The sequence below is a fragment of the Hemicordylus capensis genome, chromosome 4 (assembly GCF_027244095.1).
Source record: "Hemicordylus capensis ecotype Gifberg chromosome 4, rHemCap1.1.pri, whole genome shotgun sequence".
Taxonomy (NCBI): Eukaryota; Metazoa; Chordata; class Lepidosauria; order Squamata; family Cordylidae; genus Hemicordylus; species Hemicordylus capensis.
This window is the reverse complement of record NC_069660.1, coordinates 214337193-214363136: the sequence shown is the minus strand read 5'-3', so window position 1 is coordinate 214363136 and position 25944 is coordinate 214337193. Positions and strand designations below refer to the sequence as shown.

Sequence of the window (25944 nt, the reverse complement as noted above, 5' to 3'; positions counted from 1 at the left end):
AGGTGCTCAGAGCACCTCAGCCAAGAAGCAGCCAAAAAAAAAACAACCCACCACCAGCACCTCCTTGTCCTGTTCTTGAACAGGAATAGGAGGTGTGGGGTATGCCGGGCCTCTGCTTGGCTATGGTGATCAGGCAGTCATTGCCAACAGCAAAATAGATCACCTGCCTTCTGTTCTTGCTCTGGAGCAGGAAAGTGAAGTGGAGGGGGCTTCCTGAGTGAGTAACCACAGCCTTGGCTTGGCAACAATGGGCGAACCAAAACTGTGAAAGCAAAAACATTTACACTCTTTATACTGTCACTGTTAAGGCTGAACAAGATAGAAGATAACGTGTGTTTGCTTTACTTTACAGTTACAATTAGCTGACAGCCTCCTGCACAGCTGATCTTAACTTACATCTGAATGGCTCAGGAAATCACTACTGTGGAAATAAACATTTTGTATGATGCTGACACAGGGGCAGACTGGGGGCACTGAGAGGATGGTGGAATGTCTGTGGGGAGGGCACCGGGTTTTGAGCAGAATGGGTAATTAAGGGTGGGAGTTGGGGTGCAGGGGTGCCCCGTGGGTGGGGCACACCGGGAATATGCCCTGTTGTCCTGTGGGCCAATCCAAGCCTGCGCTGACAAGAACAGAAGGGGATGGGACCATAGCTTGGTGGCAGAGCATCCTCTTTGCATGCAGAAGGTCCCAAGTTCAATCCCCGGCATGTCCAGGTAGGACTGGGAAAGATTCCTGCCTGAAGTCTTGGAGAACTGCTGTCAATCAGAATAGACAGTACTGAGCTAGATGGACCAGTGGTTTGATTCAGTATATGGCAGCTTCCTATGTTCCAAAAAGCAAAGGATAAAATGCAGTATAAGATTCAAAACTGGTAGCAAAGAAGATGAACCCTAACACTGCTTCTAACACTGCTTTTCTATCACCCATGGGGATCATTATGGCAGACCTGCAGAAGGCATAAACTGACCTCATATAGTTCCATAAGTGAACTAGCCTAAATCTGTGTCACTTTCTGCCTGCTTGATTGTTCTCTACAATTTTATTTGAAAAGTTTAGAATTTATATTCTTCACTTGAGTGTACATACTTTATTTTCCCTTCAATGCTGACTTCCTCAACATACAGGGATTTTCCATATCTATATCCACAGTTCATAACTGCAGAAAGAACACAGAAACTACCAGCCAAACTGGAAAAGCTTGAAATAAAAGGGAAGACAGCAAATAATTTAACAATAGAGGACTCTGAAAACAAGGTGACTTTTCTTAAGAGAACAAATCCACCAATCTGACACACATTAGTTAAAAACCTAAAAAAATTGCAGCATCTATTTGAATCAGATAAATCTCTGTTTTTAAAAATCAATTTCTCACTACTATGCAGGGGATCATTTTAAGCAAGTGAACAGATGCAAGCTAAAACAAGTTGCAAAATATCTCATAGCAAAATACTAAAATACTAACAATTTCTTCCTATAAACTTCCTATAAATATAACTTCCGTATAAATATAACTTCCGTATAAACCAGCGTGGTGTAGTGGTTAGAGTGCTGGACTAGGACCGGGGAGACCCAAGTTCAAATCCCCATTCAGCCATGAAACTAGCTGGGTGACTCTGGACCAGTCACTTCGCTCTCAGCCTAACCTACTTCACAGGGTTGTTGTGAGGAGAAACTCAAGTATGTAGTACACCACTCTGGGCTCCTTGGAGGAAGAGTGAGATATAAATGTAAAAATAATAAATAAATAAATAAATAAATAATATTTTCCATATCAATTGCATTGACTGACCTGCCTGAATGAAACAGAAAAATCAAAGTAGCTTTTAACCATTGTCCTATTCAGATACTCTTAGTGTAGAATACAATCAGTGCGTGGAAGGAAAACCTGGGATGGTGGCAGTAGGTCTCGCCTACTTCTCTATGTATTGATGGCTCCTCTGTGCATAGAACCCATGTGCAGACAGGTAGTATGTTTGTATATGCTCTCTCTGCACAATCCGCTACCCTGAAAAATAAAGGGTACCAGATATGCACTGAGCCTCCATGTGCATCACTCGTATATAGGTAGGAACTCCCAGACTATGGGAAACACCTATATTGGGCAGCAGCAATATAGGAAGATGCTGAAAGGCATCATCTCATACTGCGTGGGAGATGGCAATGGTAAACCCCTCCTGTATTCTACCAAAGACAGGCCTCTGTGGGTGCCAGGAGTTGACACTGACACTTTACCTTTACTTTATACACAAAGGAACAATCTATGTGTGGGTCAGGGGTGAGACCTAACACTCTTATCCTGATCCCCACCTCCACACATTGCTTTTACCCACATTAAGAACACTGATTGAATAGGGCTATCGTATGCATATCCATGTGCTGAATTTTTTTTACTCCATTTAAAGACTCATCTCTTTTCAGACAAGAGAAGAGCAACTGAAAAAAGAATTATTGATTGACAGTCCTGCACCAATAAGTCCCCATGAAAGCAGAACTACAGGGAGTGATATACACTGTTCAACTTCTGAAGTTGAAAAGACTTCAAATGCTTTTCAGTTGTTATCCTTAAAGCTGGGGACAGGCAGTTTGATGGAGAGGGAAGAAGTGGATGATAAAAACAGCAGTTTTCAAGACATTGATATGGTGGAGTCAGATACAACTTATAACACAATAAATGAAGTATTCTGACCAGGAAAAATTCTGTCAAATTTTCTGAATGATAGGAGACTTAATTTTGGAAATGTGCTTAACTTGGAAAAGTGGGGCATAACTTTCAGAAATAAATAATAAAGTGACTCAGTTTTATTCACATAATCCCTTGGTTTTCAACTACAGCAAAAATATTTTATTTTAAAAGAAAAAAGAAAGAAACCAAACACTAGACTAGAAGTGTGAGCACTGTAAGATATTCCCCTCAGGGGATGGAGCTGCTCTGGAAAAAGCAGAAGGTTCCAAGTTCCCTCCCTGGCTTCTCCAAGATAGGGCTTGTTGGGAATTCTCTCTGGTAAAAGAAACCCTTTTTTATTATAGCAGAGTGCACAGAGGCACAACACAGCGGAATTTAGTTAGGCATGCGTGTATGCTGAGAGTAAAGTAACTTGGAGCCAGTTCATAGTTTCAAATCAATATAAATGGTATTTATTAGAGAACTCCATTCTAGATAGGAAAGTGAGGAGTTAGGATCTCTAATCTATCTATCTAGCTGGATGCAGATGGATTCTGCATTTCTGCACACATGGTGCAGGGGAGAGGAGCTTGCATGTTGCAAGGTAGAAGGAAGGGAAGAGAAGGGAGAGGAAGGAAGTGGCTGGAAGGAAGGAAGTCCCTAAGATTAGCAATCTACATATCAAAGTGATAGTGTCAGAGCAGTAGAGGAGGGATGACCAGTGTCTTGACCCTCTAGCCCTCTGACTCACTAGTCTGTCCTCCTATGTCATTGAGACAAGAGACAGCGCATAGTCCTTCACTTCCAACAGGGCTGAGAGAGATTCCTGCCTAAAACCTTGGAGAAGCCACTGCCAGTTTGGAAAGACCATACTAAGCTAGATAGACCAATGGTCTGACTCAGTATACTCAGTATATGGCAGCTTCCTATGTTCCTGTTCAGTTTCTCTGTAAAGGTAATTTATGTTTCTTCAGAGAGAAATAAAAGCATGACACAAATAATTCCAGCATCCTGTATATTATGCAGAGGAGAATAGTGAATAGGAAATAGATTTATTGCAATGTTTCCTGTTACGATTATTCCCTTTTAACAGCATAACAAAAGAAAAGTCTGCCATCACAGTCACTGAGACCATGACAGTATGAGGGATCGAGTACCTAAGAACTGCGAAATGCAATGCCTAATGTCATGTCTTGAGTGTCTAAATCTTCTCTATTAGTTAATCCCATGCTACTGCTACATCACTATTGGTAAACAGTTGAGGAAAGAGACAGAAGGACTGGAGTGAGCCACATGACAAGGCAAGAACAGAATGGGTGAAAATTTGGAGCAAGGACCATGGGAGAATCTGAGGTGAGCAACTGACAGCAGAGTGGCTGTAGCTCAGTGCTAGTGCATGTTTTGTGTGCCGAAAGTTCCAAGTTCAGTCCCTGGCATCCCTAGTTAGGGCTAGGAAGGACCCTCTCTGAAACTCTGGAGAGCTGCTGTCAGTCAACACAGGCAACACTGAGTAAAACAGACCAACAGTCTGACTCAGAGTATAGGGCAGCTTCATATGTATAAGAGGGCTGTTCACTAGTTTCATCAGATACAAGCACACTATGAAGCCCTTCTCACGATCGGTGAGAAGAGCTACCCTCTTTTGCAGGGAGGAAGCCCGCAAGTGCTTACTGATATATTTCTACAAGCAAAGCACCTCAATGTAGGAATGAAACCATCATAATGTCCATGCAGTTAATATCTGAGAACAGTAGATGGAGCATGAGTGAACAGCCGCATCGGAAAACGTTACAGCTGAAATTGAAGCACCCTAGACATCAGGGATAGGTACTACACACCACTCTCATGTTTTACTATTGCCAAGATCTACATTTTAGCAGGCCAAGTGTCAGGTTTTTGCAGGTGCTGGACAACAGTAAGAGGTTAACTGGGGTGCAAGAACAATCCCCTTTAAGAGAACAGTTGGTGTACTGTATACTACTGAATGAGGCAATGGAGAGAGAGCCTGATGCTTCATGTTGCCCCCAAGAAAGTGGGAACCGCATTAGACTCCCAGAGATGTAAGTTTGGACGGGGTATAAATGAAAATGAATGAATGAATGAATGAATGACCTAACCCTTCTTTTCAGTCTGGCCTTGGATTGATCTCTCTCTCTCTCTCTCTCTCTCATAAGCAAGAGCAAGATCTGTCCCTTTAGTCTCTCAGGCACTCTCCAGATTGAGAGTAGAGATGATAATGCTTTTGATGACTGCAGGACCTCTGATTTAGGAACTAGAGAGGAATAGCACCTATCATGAGAATGCCAGGGGTGAGAGAATGAGGCGATTATCACGATCAGTGGAAAGAGGGCTAAGGGAGATTAGCCCGCTGTCCACAGATCGTGGGAACCACCGGGCTTGCAGGTGAGCCCAGTTTCCCCAAAGCAGGTCACCCGCTTACCTACTCCTTCCCTTAGCCCAGGTTAGTGGAGCGAGCACTCTGCTAACCCAGGTTTTGTGGTTGTGTATTGCCATGGCACAGCTCCATGGTGCAGCAACACACAAGGAGACCCCCAGCTGGGAGGCTGCAAGCAGCCTCCCGGGCTCGGGGGCCTCTCCAGCATGCCCCGTGCGCTTGCGTGGGACATCCTGGAACTTTTGGGGGCCATGCGGCCCCTGATCCCCACAACTCCTGCTGGCTCCATGACGGAGCCAGCAGTCGTGTGGGCAGCCAATTCGGCTGCCCAGGGCTGCAGAAGTCCTCGTCTGCAGGGAGAGCAGGCTGAGCCGGCTCTCCCCTCAAACCTCATTTTGGCAAGTCTCACCGATTGTGAGACTCACTTCAGTGAGTGGCTATGAGAGCAAGGCTGCTTAGCCCCCACTAGCTCTGGAGAAGCAATAATCTACAGAAGCCTTCACTTATGTATATTAATAAAATCTGGATATGTAGTTTCTCTCCCCAGAGCAGGCAGGTAAGGGGACTTGGACAAGAGTTGCCCAGCCTCATAATGATGCTCCAAACTGTGGGAATGGTTCCTGGGGGGATGATAACTTGCCCATAACAACTGCTCAGCTCTTAGAGGAACAGAAGGAGACAAGGCTGAGATCTTGCTTTCCACTGAGGAGCTCCACTGAGCCATGAAAAAGCAGAAGAAAAAAGATGCTTCTGTGCCATGGGGGAAGAGACAAAAGAAAGAGCAGGAAAAGTGACTGATCCTAGATCCTGGTTTCACAGGCTCTCTCTCTCACCTCGCACCATATTGATGGGAAGAGCCTCTTTCCAAGGTGAAATGAAAGGTACTGAGAGGGGAAAGGTCTGGAGATGTTCTCACTGACTGGAATAAAAGAATTTTTCTTCAAGCCTTTTTCACTTTGTAACTATTATCTTTCTTTTTCTTTAATAGTCAAAACTGCAACAAAAACCTTGCCTCCCTATCTAAGGCAGGAAGACAAACTGGCGATTACTGGTGGTTCCCACCTCCCCGAAATTGGCTTTTAAGCCCTGCTTTCCCACCCCAATGCCCCCCTACGCACATGAGAAGGAAGTGCTGGAATTATAAATACAGCTTTTCAGATGAACTTTCATTATGGGTTATAGCTTAGGGACAAATCACACAATATATTAAATGTGCTTAATGTGTTTTTACTAAATAACCACCATAGGGAAGCGGGGAGGAGGGTTTTAACCCCACTGTGGTTAAAATCCAGATTGGGCTCCCTGCAGCAGCTGCTGGGCCAAGAAGGGAAGAATTCCCAGCACTTTCCTTCAGTGACAAATAGCAGCTTGGAGGGCAGGATACAAATCAGGACCATAGCGGGGGCAAAGGGTAAAAGCCCTCTCCCCCTACATCATGGTTTTCATCAGGCCCTGCCATAGCTGCTATTTAGGAAACAAAAATTTAGATATAGGGTAAATGATACATTTAACATGATTGTGTAGTTTGGCCCTTTCTTGGTAACACCAATGTGTACATAGTAGATTGAATAAACTACAGTTCATCAGTATAAGAGGAGAAAATGAGCTATGGACAATGTTCTGCAATAAGCACCATTAATATTTCCAATATCAGCATTTCAGTGATGGGATTTTTCACACATATCTTTTCTGACACTGACAATCTCTGTGTTTAAAAAAAAGAAGAAGCATATATTCCATAAAATGAATCTCATGGTATCTTTTTAGCTGTATATGCACAGATAAGGTTACACAGTTTAAGGAAGTGGTTGTTCCTTTTCAGATCTATTCTTTATGCCTTTGTGTTTAACAACTCACTGAAGTGTCACACAACTGAAGTTGACACACTTTACATTCATTTCATGTAGAGCCATTAAAAGAATTCCTGTAATCAAAGATCAGTCAAGCACCATGAAACAAAATGCAAGCCTGATCACTCCTCTGCCCAATCGAGTCCCTAACAGAGCTGAGTTGGTCTCGGGCTTGGCACTTGAGTCTCCCAGGCTTGTGGTGAGAGGCATGCCACAGCCAAGAGGTGAGGGCATGCCCTCTCTCCTGCTGCTGTTGCTGCTCCCCTGCAACTGGTATTTGGAGGCATCTTGCCTCAGAGGCTGGAGGTGGCCTAGAGGTGTGTCTGCATAAAACGTAGAAATAAGGGAAATGCTTATATCTGTCATGCAGGATTGATGAAAATGCTTTGCTGTGCTTTTTGCATGTTCATTTAATGGGAAGTGTTTGGGGACCACGTTTGTTCTGATTCTGTGTATGTTTTGTACTTTGTTGTTCTATTCCTAGTATGCATCATAGGGTATGTAGTCTACATGATGAGTAGTCTAGTATTCCCTGAAACTCACTGGTGATGTTTAAGCCACCTTTTGGGTGTTGTTCCATTTTTGGAAGTGCCCAGCAGAACACTTTCCCCACTGGTACCAGTTCGGGGGTGGGGGTTGTGATGGAATGGGCCTACTATTCAGCTTAAAAGGTTTCCATATTCATATCAGAACTCCTCTAGGTCCTCAATTCCAAAAGCCAATTTGGGGCTTAGTGTTCCTTTTGTGGATTTCTTGTCTCTCACTTTATTGTTAGGAATTGTGCTGCTATTGTTTCGAAAGTGCTACATTCAGCTCTTGATTGGTTTGCCTAAATCCAAGAAGAAAATTGTAACCTCTAGCTAGCTTTACCTCTTTCCTTTACCAGATGTTGCCAAACACTTTAACCTTGCTTGTAGAGAAGTTGTTCAAGCCCACTAGTAAAACTTTACAGCATTATTCCATTTGTATGATAGGTGGTGCTCCTTCCATACTTCCAAATAACTCTCAACAATCAAACATATTAAATATCTATATATTTAATTCTCTTGGGTGTGCCTTAGAATGTGCGTCCCGGCGCACAGTTGATTGGCTGGGTGGCAGACGCGACTGATTGGATGAGGTGCACCCAGGAGAATTGGTTGCCATGGCAGTGGCGAGCCCGGCCATGGAGGCAAGAGGTGGCGGTGGGCCTGGCTGCGGAGGCCAGAGGCAGTGGTGGGCCCAGCCCATCCACGGAGGCAAGGCCCAGGAGGGGGAAAAGAAGAGGGGGCAGAAGTGGGGGTGGGGAGGAGAGGCGGCTGGGCCCAGAAGTGGAGACTGGGGCAGAAGTGAGGGGAAGAGACCCAAAAGAGCACACAGATGCTCTGCGCGGGGTCAGCTAGTAGGAACTTAAGTCCCTACTAATATCTTCTTGCTTTGATGAAGTAAACACTGTCTGGAAGGAGCACCACCTATCATACAAATGGAATAATGCTGTAAGTGTAGTTTGTTGTAGGTTGTGTAGGTTGTGTGTCTCACTGAATAAACTTCCAAGTAGGAATCAAACCCTTTTCCAAAAAGAAATCATTCCTTGCTGTGTATATGCTCCCTTTTAGGTTTAAATCTTTCCACTTTGCTTCTGCCTTAAATATAATAGAATTGTAAAACATTCCTTTCCTTTCATGTATCTGGAGTTTGTATGTGTCCGTTCACACGCATATGTTTTATTATGTAGAGTGGCACATAATAATACACATGTGCACACAACTCACTCTGCTCAAGTTGTTCTAGTAAGACCTAATTTTCCTACTTTCTTTTCACTGTTTCTACAACTGGACTAAATTTGGTGCAAATTCAGGTCCACAAGTTAGATCTCTTGTATCTCAAATGTTCAAGTATCCACCGTCATGGATCGGGGTGGATGTCATTACAAACAGCACCATTGAGGTGTCCCTGTGTGACACTCACTGCAGCTGTTCCAAATTTGGTTCAAATCGGTTAGACAGTCCTCACTTTAGTGCACTTGTGCCTCAAATGTTTATGCATCCGCCATCTCAGATAAGGGTGGGTGACATCATCACAAATTATGCTGTTGAGGTGTCCCTGTGTGTCACTCATTGCAACTGTACCTAATCTAGTTTAAATTGGTTTGACAGTCCACAAATTAGCTTGCTTGAGCCTCAGATGTTCACATGGCCGCCATCTTGAATTCGAGTGGATGACATCACTACACACCACTCCATTTGGGCATCCCTATGTGTCCCTACAGCTGTAGCAAATTAGGTTCAAATCGGTTAGGGAGTTCACAAGTTCGCCCACTAGTGTCTCAAAAGTTTACGCATCTGCCATCTTGGATTAGGGTGGATGACATAATCACAAACTACACCGTTGAGGTGTCCCTATGTGTCCCTACAACTGTACCCAATTTGGTTCATCTTTGGTACCCGATTTGGTTCATATTTGATCCAGGCATTGCGAAGTTGACAGGGGAACACACGGACATACATACACATACACATACACATACACATACACATACACACACACACACACACACACACACACACACACACACAAACAGAATGCCGGCAACTACAACCAGACCTCCCCAGATTCTCTTGAGAGGTGGTGGGGTTGATGAAGAAGAAGGTGTTCTCTTAAATACCTCGGACCCAAGCCATTAAGGGCTTTATAGGTAACAATCAGCACTTTTTATTTCCCCTGGAAACTGATTGGCAGCCAGTGTAGTTCCTTCAAAATGGGTGTAATATGATTTCTTCGAGCAGCCCCAGAGACCAAACTGGCTGCTGCATTCTGTATTAACTCCAATTTCCAAACTACATACGAAGGCAGCCCAACATAGAGCACACTGCACTAGTCAGGTCTGGATGTTACCAGCATATACACCACTTTTTAAAGGTTGTTTATCTCCAGAAATTGACATCACTGGTGAATCAGCCAAAGCTGATAGAAAGCACTCCTGGCCACTGCTTCAACCTAAAAAATTAGGAAAAAGTTTGGGTCCAGAAGTACTCCCAGACTACATACCTCCTCTTTCCGTGTATGTCTGGAGGTTACCATATGCTGGTAACCTCCAGACTTGACTACTGCCACACACTCTGTGTAGGGCTACCTTTGTGTATAGTCCGGAAACTGCAATTAGTACAGGATGCAGCAGCCAGGTTGGTCTCTGGGTCATCTCGGAGTGACCATATTAGTCCTATACTAAAATAACGACACTGGCTGCCAATAGGTTTTCAGGCAAAATACAAGGTGCTGGTTAAAACCTATAAAGCCCTATACAGATTAGGCCTTCGGTATTTAAGAGAACATCGTTGCCATGATCCCCATCGCCCACTGAGATAATCCGGAAAGGTTTGTCTGCAGTTGCCACCAGCTCATCTGGCGGCTACGCAGGAACTGGCCTTCTCTCTTGCTAACCCAACATTCTGGAATGCACTCTCTGCTAAAGTAGAAGCCTCCCCATCTCTGACAACTTTCTAAAAGTCTTTAAAGACTTATTTTTTCACCCAAGCTTTTTAACTTGAGTGTGGTTTTCAATGGTTTTAAGATTTTTACGTTGGTCTCAATTTGTTTTATGTCGTCGTAAACTGCCCAGAGAGATGGAAGTTTGAGGTGGTCTACAAATTCAAACAAACAAACGCATTGTATGAAGATCAGTCTTAAGAAGCCAAACAACTTGGAAAAAGTAAAGTGGATCCTAGTTTAAAAAAAAAAAACACTTGAAAAAGGAACATAGTGGTTCAACATTTGGAACAATTAGAGCAGTTTTGTTCAGAGGGTGAAAGAAAAAACAAGGCTGGGGAGGGTAATTTGTGTGTAATGCCACAAGAAACACATCTGACTAGAGTCTGCTAGAAAGTCATGTAGTTACTTTTAATATGCTTGTGATACATGTCAAGATGAGATTAGCTATATGAAGGACAATATCTAATGCTGAAGAGAGGGGAAGGGGGCACTCTGACATAAAATTTTCCAACAGCTGTCCTGATAATATGCCCATTGCCAGACAACTGTAGAATGCTGGAGGCAGGACTACATATTTCCAGTATCTGCTTCAAGTCTAGCTACTGTGTATGAAATATCAAAGCTTTTTGTGTCTTTCCCCCTGCTGTCCCTCTCCCCCATCTTTTCCTGCCACCACACCAGTCTACTACCACATGCCTTTTTGTAACTCTGTCAAGGTACAATAATTTTTCAAAATGTTGCTAGGTACATTCTGAAAGAGGTGATGCTGGGGGTGGGGTGAGGAGCCCTCCACCAGACAAGTAGCTTGACCCTCACCTGCCCATCAATCCTACCCCATACTTATTTCTGGACCTCTGTGATTACTTGAAAGAAAAGCACTTTTCACATACTTGTTACTTCTATTTATTATCATTGATTAATAGAGAGAGCAGTTTCCCATGGACTCACTTCTGCTTCTCAGTGACTAAACTTGAGTGGGGAAGAGAACTTCAGAGCTGTAAAGGAGCCAACAGGCTCTCTTCCAAACCACTGACATTCAGCTCTCCTTAGTAACCTCACAGAACATTACAACTGAAAAGGACTTTGGAGGTCTTCTAGTCTGGGAAGTTTTTCACACAGAACTTTTAAAGCCCTTTAGCTCGCATCTCCTATGGAATGGAGGGGGTGCATTCACATATCGGGCAGATTTGCCCCAAAGTCCCTGCGAGCTATTGGGGAGCACTTCACACACAATTTGGGTTTTTCACTGTGTGTTATAGTACAGCCCAATTTATCCAGGGTTTAAAAAAAAAAACAAACCACTTTTTGCATCGGGTTTTTGGGATAACTTTGAGTTCATAGTAAAGCCTGCCATGTAGCAAACTCTCAGCTCTCTGTTCAGAGCAGGGAAGTGCTACAGCATCCCTGACAGATGGCCATCCAGTCTTTTTTAAAACCTCTGGCTAGCAAGCAGACTTCATTCCTGCACAAAGCAGACTGTGCAAGTCAAACAGTCCTTATAGTTCGGGAATTCTTCCAAATGTCAACCTTCACTTAGCTTCCTTTTAATTTCAACCTGTTGGTTCAAGTCATACCTTCCGGAGCAACAGAGAACAAGGGTGCTCCATCTTCATATGTGACCGCCCTTCTGGTATTTGAAGATGGCTATATCTCCCCTTGATCGTCTCTTCTCCAGGTTAAACATACCTAGCTCCCTCCATGGTTCTTCACTGGGTTTGATTTCCAGACTCCTCACTAGCTTTGTTGCCCTCCTCTGAACCCATTCCAATTCAATGTCTTTCCTAAAGCATAGTGCCCGGAAGCGGACACAGTTTGTGCAACTAAGTTAGCAAATAGTTTTGTACCATTCCCGGCAATACATATGGACTGAGGTTTCACAGCAGGAGGTCTGCCACAGAGAACATTTGCATACGGTTCATGGCTGAGCTGAGATTTGAAGTAGACACACTTCCTCCTGGCACATTTACTACAATCCTGATTGAAATATTACGACTCATGTGTGAAGACTTGACCACTCCAGTTACATGACCACCCCTTTGCCATAGCCAATAATCCCAGGATTCAGTTTAGAATAGGATTCCAATTATTTGCTCCTCGTCAAATCTTGACATATACTGAGGCGCTTCACATGACATGTGTGGAGCACCTGAGGGGCTTCTATGGGGAGAGCAGGCTTAATCCACTCTCCCCACAGATGAGCAGCCGCTCGTAGCTGGGCAGCCAGATTGGCCACCCACACAACTGCCAGCTCCGTCACGGAGCCAGCAGGGGCTGCGGGGATCAGGGGCTGCATGGCCCCTGGAAGTTCCAGAATGCCCCATATGAGCACACAGGGCATCCTGGAGAGCGCTCGCTCTGTTAACCTCATTTAAGGAGAGGGTGGTTTAGGCAGGCTAGCTGCCTTGTGAGCACCAGGCTCGCCTGCGAGCCCAGTGGTTCCCACAACCGCAGGAAAGTGGGCTAAGCTCCCTTAGCCCGTTTTCCAGTGATCATGGGAAGAGCTTCTCTGTTTTATAATCAACTAGTAAGTTGATTATAACCAGTAGGTTGCCCCACCATTGACCGGGCAAAGTCATCTTGCATAGTTTACACTGCTAGGAAAGTTCAAGAAATGAAATCCAGGAGAACCTCTAATATTGCGGGGGTAATGTTCATGGAAACTGCAATGCTGGAGTGCTTGACCTAACCAAAAAAATGGGGTTAGGTTCCTTAGCTAAACAATCCACTCTAGCAGCAAGAGCGGATGGAGCAGTCTGCGCTAGAAGAATGGCTATTTAAACTTGTGCACAAGCTGAGAAGCGTGCAGAGGTGTAAAGTTTAAATAGCCACTTTCTCTACTTCTCGGCTGACACACAGGAAGGTTTAAAGAAGTGTGTAAGAGGCAAGAGTGGGTAGAACCACCTGTGCCTCTTATGTTGCTTATTTAAATCTCTCCATGCACTAGCTGAGAAGCAGGTAGCATGGCTATTTAAACTGTATATCAATTTAGTGAGGAGTAGAAAACCACAAATAACCAAAACTACCCCCATGATAACTAAGTTGCCCCCCGCAAAACTAAGTTGGCATATAGGGAGGTGGCCCGCAAATGAGCAAAACTGCTATTTGAGGGCCACCCAGCATATATCAAAGCATCTTCTATCTTCTATATATATAATTCTCTAAGGCATACTCGTGGCTAATCCCATGCGTGGCAGCTCTTGTGAGTTCTCGAGCAGGAGCACTGTGGTGATTGGGCAGTGGAGATTCCATATGAAGATTGGGAGGAGGAGGAACCAGTGAGAGCAGAAGCACCATGGTGATTGGGCAGTGGAGATTCCATATGCAAATAGGGAGGAGGAGCCTGTGATGGTTAAGGTCAGTTGGAATGCAACTGTTACTGGTCAGAAGATGTTCTTGATTGTAGAGGAGAGGAAGATAGATAGATAGATAGATAGAGGGCAAGGGTCTGCAAAGAGAGGGGTCGTGAGGGAGGAAAGAGCCCCTTCAGGAGAAGGAGGTTGCCGTTGTGTGAATCAGATGAGGAAACAAGATGAACAAGATCTGTTAACTCAGAGAGAGAGAGAGAGAGAGAGAGAAGAAGAAGAAGGGAGGGAGGGTGGAAGTAAGACAGAGGGGAAGAGCGAGGGGAGGAGAGAGAAAGAGAAAGAAGGACAAGGGATGGGCCCAAGCCTGGCAATGGTCTGAGGGGGAATGAGCACCATGGTGATGCCTATTGGCAGCAAGGAAGGGCCAGGTCAACCACTGCTGCTGTTTGGAGCTACCAAGGCCATTGGCTGAGAGAGGGAGGGAGAGAGGCAGGCAGGCAAGGGATGGGCCCAGGCCTGTCAGTGGCCTGAGGGGAACAAGCGGTCATGGCGGTGGCGGCAGTGAGGAAGAGCCCAGTCAACAGCTGCTGTTCCTGTGGGGAGGAGCAGGAGCGGGGCTCAGGTGAGGGTGGGGAGGTCTCTGGGGATAGGGGGTTGCAGCTTGGCCAATAGGCACCAGCAACGCTGTAGCCATAGCTAAGAGGATTGAGGGGGATGGAGTAAAGGGATGGAGGAATGGCCAAGAGGGGTGAGGGGATGGAAGCAACTGGATGGAGGAGAAGCAGGAGTGCAGCTCAGGTGAGGGTGGAGACGTATCTGAGGTGAGGGAGGCAATCAAGTACTAGTACGCAGATGCTTTGTGCAGGTTAAGCTAGTTTTTTATTAATGTACTTGCAAAGGGGAAGTAAAAACAATTTAAAACTTGTAGGATTTCATCTTCAAACATTTCTTTTATTGAGTAATTACCATATATTATAAATTTGAATCATAGTAAATTTGAATCTGAGAAGATCTTCTGCTTTTCTTGGGCACGATGTCATTTTGCAAATTACTGATCTGATTACTGAGTGTTAAAAATCTGTTGAGAACAAAAAATTATGATGATGATGATGATGATGATGATGATGATGAATTCGATTATATTCAGAGTTCCTTCTAAAAATATTAAAAAACCCTCATACCATTCAATGAACATATTCCAGTATAAAAAGTGGTGCATTCAGTTAGTTTAAGTGGCAGACTGTGTTGGAGATGGAGTTCCAGTGCATTGACCTTTGCACTGACTATCCTAATGACCACTAGGAGCACTGGGAGTGGAGGTAATGGGAGTGAGGGTCTCCTTACCTGTCCTTGCTTGCCTCTATTCAATGACCCCTGCTGTAGTGAGTCAGTCCTCTTCCTTTACTCTTACAGAGCAGATGGAAACATCTCTCTCTCCCTACCTATTCATTATGTAGCTGATAGATAGGATAAGTCTTTCCTATCTCAAATGTACTTCACCAATAAATATTTAGCTTAGATTGTACAACAATCTTCATGAGTGTTTTTTTAAATAACTGCAATGACTAAACTCTGCACTCTACTCTGTAGCTGGAGTGGGTAGCTTCTTTTGGCACTTTGCTAAATAATCACAAAACCCCATCATATTGTACATGCAATTTTTTTCATCCAATATTCAGAATTTCTTCCCCCCAAAATTAAATTTTCAGAACGTGTATTTTGGCATAAAAAATTATTCGTTTTGCTAATTTCAGTGGCAGGATTGTGTATGCAATATTTGGTGCCTGTAGGTCATTGAGAAGTATAACTTTATTTTGCACAAACCAACCAACCAATTCTTCAATACATGTGATAGATGAATCTATACTTTTGAATGAATAAAACATGGAAATATAGTAAGTGCCTAAAACTTCTTTTCTAAGAGAAAGAAAAGATAATAAAAGTATGAATTCAGTTGTCACAAAATACAACTGATAACTTGAGAACTACACAAGACTCCAATTCTTTTCTAAATCTAGTATTTGCAAAGAAGCTATCAATAAGTAAACACCATCTAGTATACAGTTGCCTTTGTTCAGTTTATTCCTTTTGATTTATTCATGATTGTATCTCATTTCCCTATTCAGTTTCAGAAGGGAAATCGTGGAGAGAGAACATATTAAACAAGGGAAGAGACTAAGGCTGCATATTTACCTGGGAGTAAATCCCACTGAACATAGTGGAACTCAATTCCAAGTAAACAAGTATAGGATCTGGCTGCATGTCTTAAAAACACATAACTCAATGCACAGATTTCTTTACCATGTTTCCACTGTATGCAAATATTGAACTGTTCACACCTGTTTGGGATTCCTTAAGTGTTCAAGCTCTAAATAGCCTTCAAATCAAATTTTCCTTCATATGTCAGTGTTGAAGTTGCCCAGTTATAAACAGGTGCTTATGAGCTACAGTTCTTATGTTTACTACCTTGATAGCATATCTTATGGGGTTACTTTCAAGTCTCTATAGTGGGCACGCTCTTTATTTTTGTCATGTAAAATGCCAAGCAGAACATCTGTGCATTATCATGTTACGCTTACTATCTCAATCTTGGATGTGTCAGACAGAAAGGATCTGTTTTCCTTAGGCCTGAAGGAATCTCTCTCAGAATAAAACCAGCCTTGGTGATACCACAGTCTACTCATGAAGCATGCAATGTATTTTCTGAAGCACTTCACTCTTAGCAGACTCAAATCTCAGAAAAGATCACTAAAAAGGGAGTCAGGAACACTGTACAAACTGAAAAGCATGATAATGTATGAGATAAGGGGTGTGTCTAAATTGCAATGGCTACTCACTGCTACGGAAAAAAATGTGATAGAAAACTGAAAGCCAGTTAGACTAGCTGTAACCCATGATTCTAAATATCTGCCAGTTTCTCAGCAATGATACATGACACTCTAGTTTGGCTTTAGAGCTATTCACATAATTATTAAATGAAGGTTGAAGGTGTGTAGACCAGGTTTGGAGACGAGTGAAAATCCATGAAAATCCCTCTAGCATAGCTCACTCAAATGTGGGTAGTCAAGCTTCTCCGCCTTGTTCATTAATGTTTTTTTTTTAATCTTGTGTGGGGATTACCCTTTTGCAGCAGCTCCCAGCAGCTTGCTACCATCTGTAGTAACAGAAAGCAGCAGCTACAGTGGCTGCTACAGTATGTGCTGCTCTGCACAGCACAGTCTGCAATCCTTTCCTCAAAGTGGCTTTAATAGGGCTGGGCCCGCCTCCTGCCCCCTTGGGGCTAGAGGATGGCTGATGCTGTAGTATCTCCAGTCTTCTACAAATGTGTGAGGATAGACCAATAACCAAGGGTTGGTCATTTGGGCACCCCTTTCTAGAAGAAAGCTCTGATCTGGCACCGCTACTGCTCTTGGGGTCCAATTGTGAAAGGGTCTGAAACAGAGCCAAGGGACCATGTGAGAATGTCTGACTCCTTAAGATCTCTGGGTCCTCCTGCAGGGTCAGCTCTGGCTGTAGTTCAAGGACTTTGGTCACTATTGGATTGTTGGTGCCAAAGAATCCTACAGGGGTCATCTCTATTTCTTATTCGGGTGCTTCTTCAGGCCAAACCATCCCACCCAAATCAGAGCTACAACCTCCTTGTTAGTTGGTAACAAAGCTGGATGAATCCCCCATCTCCCCCCCCCCATGTAGTTTCACTCCTTAATAATTTTGGACAGAGCCTGTTATTTGGCAGCAAAGAAGAAGGCAGAGAAAACCCAGCAGAATAAACTACAGTGTATCTGCCCTGGAGAAGAACAGGAAAGTGATTACATAATCATATCAGCCAATAGGGTGCGTTTTCAATCTGTCTCCAAAACTGTAGTTTTCAACTAACTTTAAAGTAATTTTAAAGAAAAACAGCTAGAGCACTATAACACCAAGAGCACATTTTTCCCCTACAGGGATTGTATGAGTAACAGTTGACAACGCAATGAATTCTGAAATTTAGGGGAAATCCCCATTCTTCATTGAACTATTTTGGCTGTGTGCACACAATCACAGAGATCCTGGTTAAAGCGTTAACTAGGATCCCTGAGCCCTACAGAGCTGATTGTGAGAATGCAGAATTTTCAGGCAATTATGGTCAAACCACTGTGGTTAACCAGCATTTAACCAGAATATATACATTATCTACTCTAGTTAACTCTTTAACCAGGGTCACTGTGATTGTGTGCACACAGTCAAAGTAGGTCAAGGAAGTGATGAACAAATTGCTTTAAATCTGCACCATTTTCATGCTGAAAATTCACATTCACACACACACCCCAAGACTGCTATTCACTTCTGAAAAAACCATTGCAGAAAATGCTGTGGGGTGTGTGTGTTCTTTTTCGGTCTGAGTTAAATAACCTAGCCAAGTTACTGTAATATTCAATATTTGACAAGTGATTGGAAAAGCTTTAGCCAACAGACCTCATCACAAAATACATTTATATAAGAAGAATATGATTAAAAACTGCTCTTTCATGTGTACAATATATTTTTCAGAAATCTTGCTTGATACTCTACTATAGTAGGGTATATAAGACTTTCTAGCAAAAAGTCTGATTATATTCTGTGTAATGCATACAGAAAAGGTTAAATGATGAAGAAGTCATTGTTCAGAATGTAATAATTAGACAATAAAGCGTTCTTCAATATTACCAGTTCACAACTCCAGGCCTTTGTGAAACTGCATCATAAATTTAGATATCATGAGCTGGGAGTACGTTTTACCAAACAAACTGAACACGCAAGTTGTTTGTTTTTAATCCTGTATGCAAACTAAACAAAGGTTTCTGATTACTTCATTCAATTATATCAAAAGAAACCCCATTTTAGTTAGTCATAATGCCCTGTTCCAAATGTCCTTGTGGGTCATTATTGTTTGCTGCAATAAAGCATAGGTAGGAATAAGTAGAGTGGAATATAATCAGAGGGCCTTTGTTGTCCTCAGCACCCTGCTGAATGACTACATAACATCCACTGCTCTCTGACATGACAGGCATCTGGTGTGTATAAATAAATAAATAGCCTGACAATACAGTTAACGTTAATACCATTGAATTCAGTAGCAATTGGTAAGCTGGCAAGCTGTCTGCTCATAGCTACCCTGACAGGAAGACTATAATAAAATGTATCAGTTAAAACTATTCATTGTAAGTGATAGCCTGAGGACATGCTTCAATGAAACTATATTATTGTATTCCCAAAAGACACATTAGACATTCCTCTCTTATACCTTGCGTGGATGTTGAAATTTTGTTTAAACAATCCTTATTCTTACATTGGAGCATTTATATTAAAGGCCTGAACAACAGCATCAGAATTTAAAGGGGTTATGTAGAGCAGTTCATGACAAATCCCATGGCCAGGGAGCCATGGTGCCTAGAAATTTAATTGTGGTTCCTAGTCTAGGATATTCAGAGGTAATGTAGAAAGATTTAATAATCTTTATTTGTCCCAGGTAGCTCTGTTTCTGTTCTAAATATGTTACCTATAAAGGGGATAAAGAGAAGCCCATTTATCCAGCTGATTCACAACATCCGTCATGAAGTCTGGTGATTTTGTCAAGAGTCCATTGTCTGGCTCCTAAATATTTAGGCTGGCTCCTAGATCCCAAGAAAATTTGTGAAGACCTGATTTAGAAGGCTCTAGATAAGCACTGACATTCAGCCAGTATTGTTTGGACATCGTTAGAAAACTTAAAACCTCAAACTGCCAAAATTCAGCATTTAATTCTACTTACAGCTATTCCATAACTAATACATCTCTTTAATCTACTGGTAGCTGCACAACTTCTGACAAGTAAGAGATATAATTAATACTTGGTACTACACTTTCAAAGAACATTAAACAGCACAGAGGAACAGAACAAGGAGCTGTAGGAATGCCACCATCATATGCTTCAGTCAGGCAGCCTCACAGAGATATGCTTGAAACGTGATTTGGAATCCAGATCGTGCCACATTCCTTTAAAAGGGGGGATTCCACATACCATTTAACACGGAAGAGAGCAGGTCCACACCTGTTCCTCTGGCGCTTGCCATTTCCTTAAGTGCGGCACTCCCCCCAGCTATCAGCGCACACGGGTGCACTCTCCCCCAGCTGTGCAGTGGCCATGTGCATGGTGCTGACCATGCAAATGGCCGGCACACGTGCACAGAGGCCATGTGCATGCCAGAATTGTGCAGGGGCAGCTGGAAGAGAGCACCGCTGGCACACACTGATAGCAGAAGGGAGCGCCACGTTTAAGGAAATGGCAGTGAGCATCGGAGGACCTGCTCTCTTCTGTGTTAAAGGGGATGCAGAATCCCCATTTTAAAGGGATGTGGTGTGATGCAGATTCCAAATCACGTTTTCTGCACATCCCTACATCAGACTGGGGAAGGAAGGATTTACAATGGCAACTAGGAACGCAAGTCTGTGAAAGTGGGACAATCTACTCTTTTGTGGGGCTTCACAAGATTTAAAAACATTTGGATTAGGAAAAGAAGAATTTCAAGGGTGAGCCTGGGACATACTCATGTTTGTAGAATGCAAGTGATATTGACTAATGCAATATATATGATACATACAGTGGTCCCTCGACTTACGTAAATAATCCATTCCGAACGCACGTTCGGAGGTTGAAATTTTCGTAAGTCGAGGAGCGCACCATGGAAGTCTCAAAACACTCGTAATTCGAGGAAGCCGCATCTAAACATTCGTAGGTCGAGTAAGCTGATTCTAAACCGGCAACTACTTCCGGTCTTTTTTGTCGCTCGTAACTCGAAAAAAACGTAAGTTGAGTAGTTCGTAGGTCGAGGAATTACTGTATATGTTTCTAGATGAGGGTTGACCAACTAGTAGTCTTTGGACCAAATGTGGCTCCAGCTTCTGAATTAAGGCTTAGCCACAGATGCACCTATGGGAGCCTGGCTACTCTGGCATATTCCTGGCCCTTTCTGAATGTTAGCTTTTCAGTTTCTAGCCCTTGTACTTATTTATTTATTCATTCAATTTCTATATGGAATAAAGAAATCCTTATATAATTATGGAGATATAAGGAAAATAAGCATGCATGCAATATTCTACCAAATTGCTAAACAGTAACTTATTCCTGCCTTCTAATGTTCTGGTCAATCAATGAGTGCTAGAATAACTGACAAACAGGGGACTATTTTTTTTTAAAGGTTATAAAATGAAGTTTTATTTGATAAATATTACATACAATTAAACAAAGTTACGCTTATTGAGCTACCTGTATTTATGTTCTGGCTATTCTGCAATAGGTTTCCTGCACTCTAAGAGTTCCTTACCACAACATTTCTGGTTATAAGCCTGCTCTATAAAACTTTATCCAGTAATGGTAAAACGTTTGCCTACATTTCTTGTAAGAAAAGCAGAAAAACGGTTTTTAAATCGTAAGGGATGAATAGTCTAGCAGGCCTGCTCAACTTCAGTCCTCCTGCAGATGTTGGCCTACAACTCCCATAATCCCTAGCTATTGGCCACTATGGCTGGGGATGATGGGAGTTCTAGTCCAGAAACAGCTTTGGGGCCAAAGTTGAGCAGGCCTGGTCTACAGTTTAATGTTACATCTGTATTTGGATTTTGTATCTAGTGTCCTGGTTAGGAACATAGGAAGCTGCCATATACTGAGTCAGACCATTGGTCTATCTCGCTCAGTATTGTCTTCACAGACTGGCAGCGGCTTCTCCAAGGTTGCAGGCAGGAATCTCTCTCAGCCCTATCTTGGAGAAGCCAGGGAGGGAACTTGAAACCTTTTGCTCTTCCCAGAGCGGCTTCATCCCCTAAGGGGAATATCTTACAGTGCTCACACATCAAGTCTCCCATTCATATGCAACCAGGGCAGACCTTGCTTAGCTATGGGGACAAGTCATCCTTGCTACCACAAGACCAGCTCTCCTCTCCGTTGTATCAGTCTACCTGCATTTTTGTTTCTTATTTAGTCTGATAAAAGTGTAACTATTCTATTTTTTTTTTGTTAGTGCTATTTCTACAATATAACACAATAAAAACTACAAAACCAGCCAAAAAGAAAGGAACGCCAAAACATTCAATTTTGCTATTGCAATGTAATAATCAAAAGATAAACACTTGTGGACTTCAGTATTTTCTTTCTTCTCCAGTCAGGGTTGGTGGATGTAGCAATATCCCTCTTGATCCACCCACACTGGTAGTACAAGTTGTGTACAACCATACTGTTTGTACTACCCACAATGGTAGTACAAGAGCACTTTTTTTGCTTTGACCACATAAGGTGTTCAGTGATGGCTGGTTGGCAAAGGTGCTGGTTTCCAATTCCTATTATTTATGGTGAGTAGAGCAGCAGTTATGTAACTGAGAAATAATAAAAATTGGATTTTGACATTTAAAACCTTGCATCATCAGTGACATAATACCTAATATAAAACTGTCAGTTTTCCCATTGTTGGCAGCAGTTATAATGTAAAAAAATATGGAAATTACCTGCTTTGTTATATGGTGGTGGTATATCTTCCTTATTAATTGCATAGGGACAATGATGCAGACAAGGGCTCTGCTAGTTCAACACTCTCATATTCTATATTATGTACGATTGTCAGCCTCTCAGTGGACAAGGTGGGCTCCTGGCCCTTCTTAAACTCTAGAATGACTGGGTAGGCACAGAAAAGGTCAGCTTCAGGAATAGCCAGGGAAGAAGATTAGTCTGTCACCTGAGTCCTCCTGACTTGCTGCATTCAGCCAGTTTCCTCTCCTGGTGATCTCCCGGCTCCCATACCCAGAAACAGCCCTCATCATTGGCTGCCTTGTCTTTAAATGCCCCAGTGCAAAGCCAACAGGGCTTAAAGCCTACTTCCACCCACACCCCACCCTTCTTGACTTCGCTTCCTGTTTCCTGCCCCCCTCCCAACCTAGTTGTCTCCCTGGAGCTGTTTCCTGCAGCAATCACTGCCTTGTCCTCTCAACCCCACTGGGACATGACCAGCCCAGATCCTTCTCACCCCTGTCATCCCCTGAAGGGAACAGGAGCCCAACAGGAGGATGCCACACTCTCCTCCGGACTCCACAGGGCCACACAGGCAACCAGGTAACATGGCATCCCAACAATGATCATTTTGCTTCTCATGATGTTTTTCCTCCTCAAGAGGAGCATGGTCATCACTTGTCTACCAAAGTCTTACTGATGTAATATACCTTGCTTCCTTATGCCTTGCATATTTGGCTCCCATAAAGTAAAACTGATGGTGTGATTGTCCAAGTTTCCGTTTCAAAACAAAAATACTGTGCAACAAAGCAAAAGCCTCATTATCTACCAGATTATAATCAGTAAGCAAGTCCATGTTTTCCAATAGGATGCTGAGTGAAAAGCAGAATCAGATGGGGTTGTCTCAAATAACAAACAAAAAACAAATGTTCAGTTCTCACCAAAAGTGAAGTTTCCTGTAACAATTAGATCAAAAACTGACTTTGAAAAATCCAGAAGGTACAAGTCATATATAGTATCACTGTGCACAAGTACAGCAAAAAATGCACCGGCGGGCAGGGGGACTGTACATGTCCCTAAGGAAAAAAGTGACAGAAAGCATAGGTAGATACTGTGACAAGGGAAGAGTTATTTAGTGAGAAATCTGTGTTGTTCATGTGTCACAACGATGTCACTGTTACTACATATGTTTATTCTCCCCAATATGTTATGCATATTTTTATTTTATCTATATCATTTTACCTCAGTACTGCTAGGTCTTAGTGCTTTTATTTTATTTTTTACCCTCCAGCCTTGTATCTCATAAGGCGGAGGGGCAGATGTTCCTTTTAAGGGCCAGAGGGCCCACAACGTTTAATAGCTGTATGACAAGCAGACATTCAACAGGTTCAACTTTATCTAAACTGAGAATGCAAGCAGCACCTGTTGATATCCTGCCTGTATGTCAGCTGTATGACAGCCAGAACTTCAACTGCTGAAGTTTCCATCTCCAAATGCTTTGGGAAATACCACCTACTAAGCTTCTGCCTGTCCTTCTGTATCTAACAGCTGAATGACAGGCAGAAACTCAGTAGGTTTCTCATAAGAATGGTTATGTCTCCTAAATCTCATATAGGATTTTTAGTAGTGTTACATTAGTATTTATTTATTCATTCATTCCATTTCTATACCGCCCTTCCAAAAATGGCTCAGGGTGGTTTACATAAATAAGATGGATCCCTGTCCCCAAAGGGCTCACAAGCTAAAAGAAACATAAGATAGACACCAGCAACAGTCACTGGAGGTACTGTGCTGGGAGTGGATAGGGCCAGTTACTCTCCCCTTGCTAAATAAAGAGAATCACCACGTTAAAAGGTGCCTCTTTGCCAAGTTAGCAGTTTCTTATGTTTCTCATTTATTAATGAGAAACATTATCCTTTACCTGAGAAAATTATCCTTGAAAGTGGTAGAAATTTACCCTGATAAAACCAATTAACCAGTGAACAACAAACAACCAAGGCTATGCTGACAGTTGAATGAACACTTCTGCAGCAGACTCCCCTGAGATCACTATCCAAGTAGAGAAAGCACTAATTAGCTCTCAAGTTTCTGAGCCCAGGTCTTCTAGACATTCTCTCTTCTCTTTATTGCTTCATTGACCATTCTCCCATTTTATTCCCCACTGAAGAGACAGGAAAATCTTTTTTTTTTCAGCCTTCCAAATGAAATAACAGTATTGCTTTTTAAAAAAGGTATATTGCCCTTATTTTGATCCAGAACCAACAGTTGCATTCTGAACCTTTCATTAAAAGTAGGCAATGCTTTTCATTCGGTGATGATTTTCCTAGCATAGATATGGAGTAAGTGGGTTCAACAAATTATTTTCTTTTACACAAAGAAGCATAGGATTTTTAAAAAAAACACAGTTGGCAACTCTAGCAGCATCACTTGCAAGAAAGATCTCTAAGCTTAGAAATAGTGTTAGAAATACACTTTTAATTTTTTTTAAAAAAAAAAAATCCTGCCATTATACCCTTGCCTGCCTTGTTTCTAGTATTTTAGGTGGAACTGGAGTGAATGAGAACCAGTGTGTTTCAGATAGGTGCAAGAGAATTGTACTTGAATCTGAGAGACACTCTATTCACTTGCATAGCCTTAAGTAACATCATGATCTGGACTCTAGGGTGCCTTCCTTATGAGGTAAGTCTACATCATTTAGGGCTTTTTAGCTTAGAAAAAAAGCTAAGGGAAGTTTTATAGAGATCATACAATTATGCATGGTGTGGAGAAAGTGGATGCGGGGGGGATTCTTCAGGGGTCATCCCATGAAACTGATTGCCAGGAAATTCAGGATAGATAAAAGGAAGTACTTTTTCACACAGTGCATAATTAATCTATGGAATTCTCTACCAAAGGATGTGGCGATAGCCACCAACTTGGATTTATTGTTTTATTTTTACATTTGTAAAATGTAAAAATAATTTACATTTCTTCCTCTGAGGAGCCCAGAATGGTATACATGGTTATACCAGAGTGGTATACATGGTTATGTTAATAAATGTGAGGTAGGTTAGGCTGAGAGATGAGTGACTGGCCCAGAGTCACCCAGTGAGGCTGAACAGGGATTTGAACTTGGGTTTCCCCAGTTCTAGTCCAACACTCTAACCACTACACCACCCTGCTTTAAAAGGGACTTAGACAAATTAATTGAGGATAAGTCTATCGGTGCCTAGCTACTAGTCTTAATGGCTAAGGCTGCCTCCAGGCTCAAAGGCAGGATGCCTCTTAATTATCAGTTGCAGGAAAACAACAGCAGGAAAGGGGGTATGCCTTCATCTCGGGCTTGTAAACATCCCCAAGATCCCTGGTGGGCCACTGTGAGAAACTGTATGTGAGATTAGAAAGGTCTTGCTTTATTCAGAAAGGCTCTTCATCATCATCATCTCCTCTCAGTTGTTTCTGTAGAATGGGATGGGAATAACAAGGACCCATTTCACAAGATCTAAGCAAGAAGAAATACAAATGGAAATGTCACATGACTATTCTAAGTATCACTACTGAGTTGTCAGCGCATTCCCATTACTGTTTATTCAGAAATATTTATTTCGGTGGCACTTACCCCTAATTAAGTGTGCATTGATTGGCAGCCTTTATAAAGTGAGCACAAACTTCAATCAGTATTACCTCATTTCAAAAATATGTTTCAAGGAGAGAGAGAAGTTCTGCAGACTGTAAAGAACATAAAAGCACATTTCCCCCCAAACGAGTGTTTGCAGAAGTTTACCCCT

The 25944-nt window shown here is 42.6% G+C and overlaps 1 protein-coding gene across 4 annotated transcripts in view; it reads left to right on the top strand.

The window, feature by feature from the left end:
- The window catches only part of RBM24 (RNA binding motif protein 24), a 53767-nt gene that overhangs the window by 11520 nt on the left and 16303 nt on the right, over positions 1-25944 (top strand). Inside the window, exons 4-5 of one of the 4 annotated variants that reach the window (XM_053249061.1) lie at positions 1153-1257; positions 2422-2805. The exons of the other annotated variants lie outside the window; for them this stretch is intronic. Of the exons in view, the coding sequence (XP_053105036.1) occupies positions 1153-1257; positions 2422-2688 (372 nt within the window). The 3' untranslated portion in view covers positions 2689-2805. Of the gene's footprint in view, positions 1-1152; positions 1258-2421; positions 2806-25944 lie in introns of those variants that run through there. 4 annotated transcript variants of the gene reach the window in all.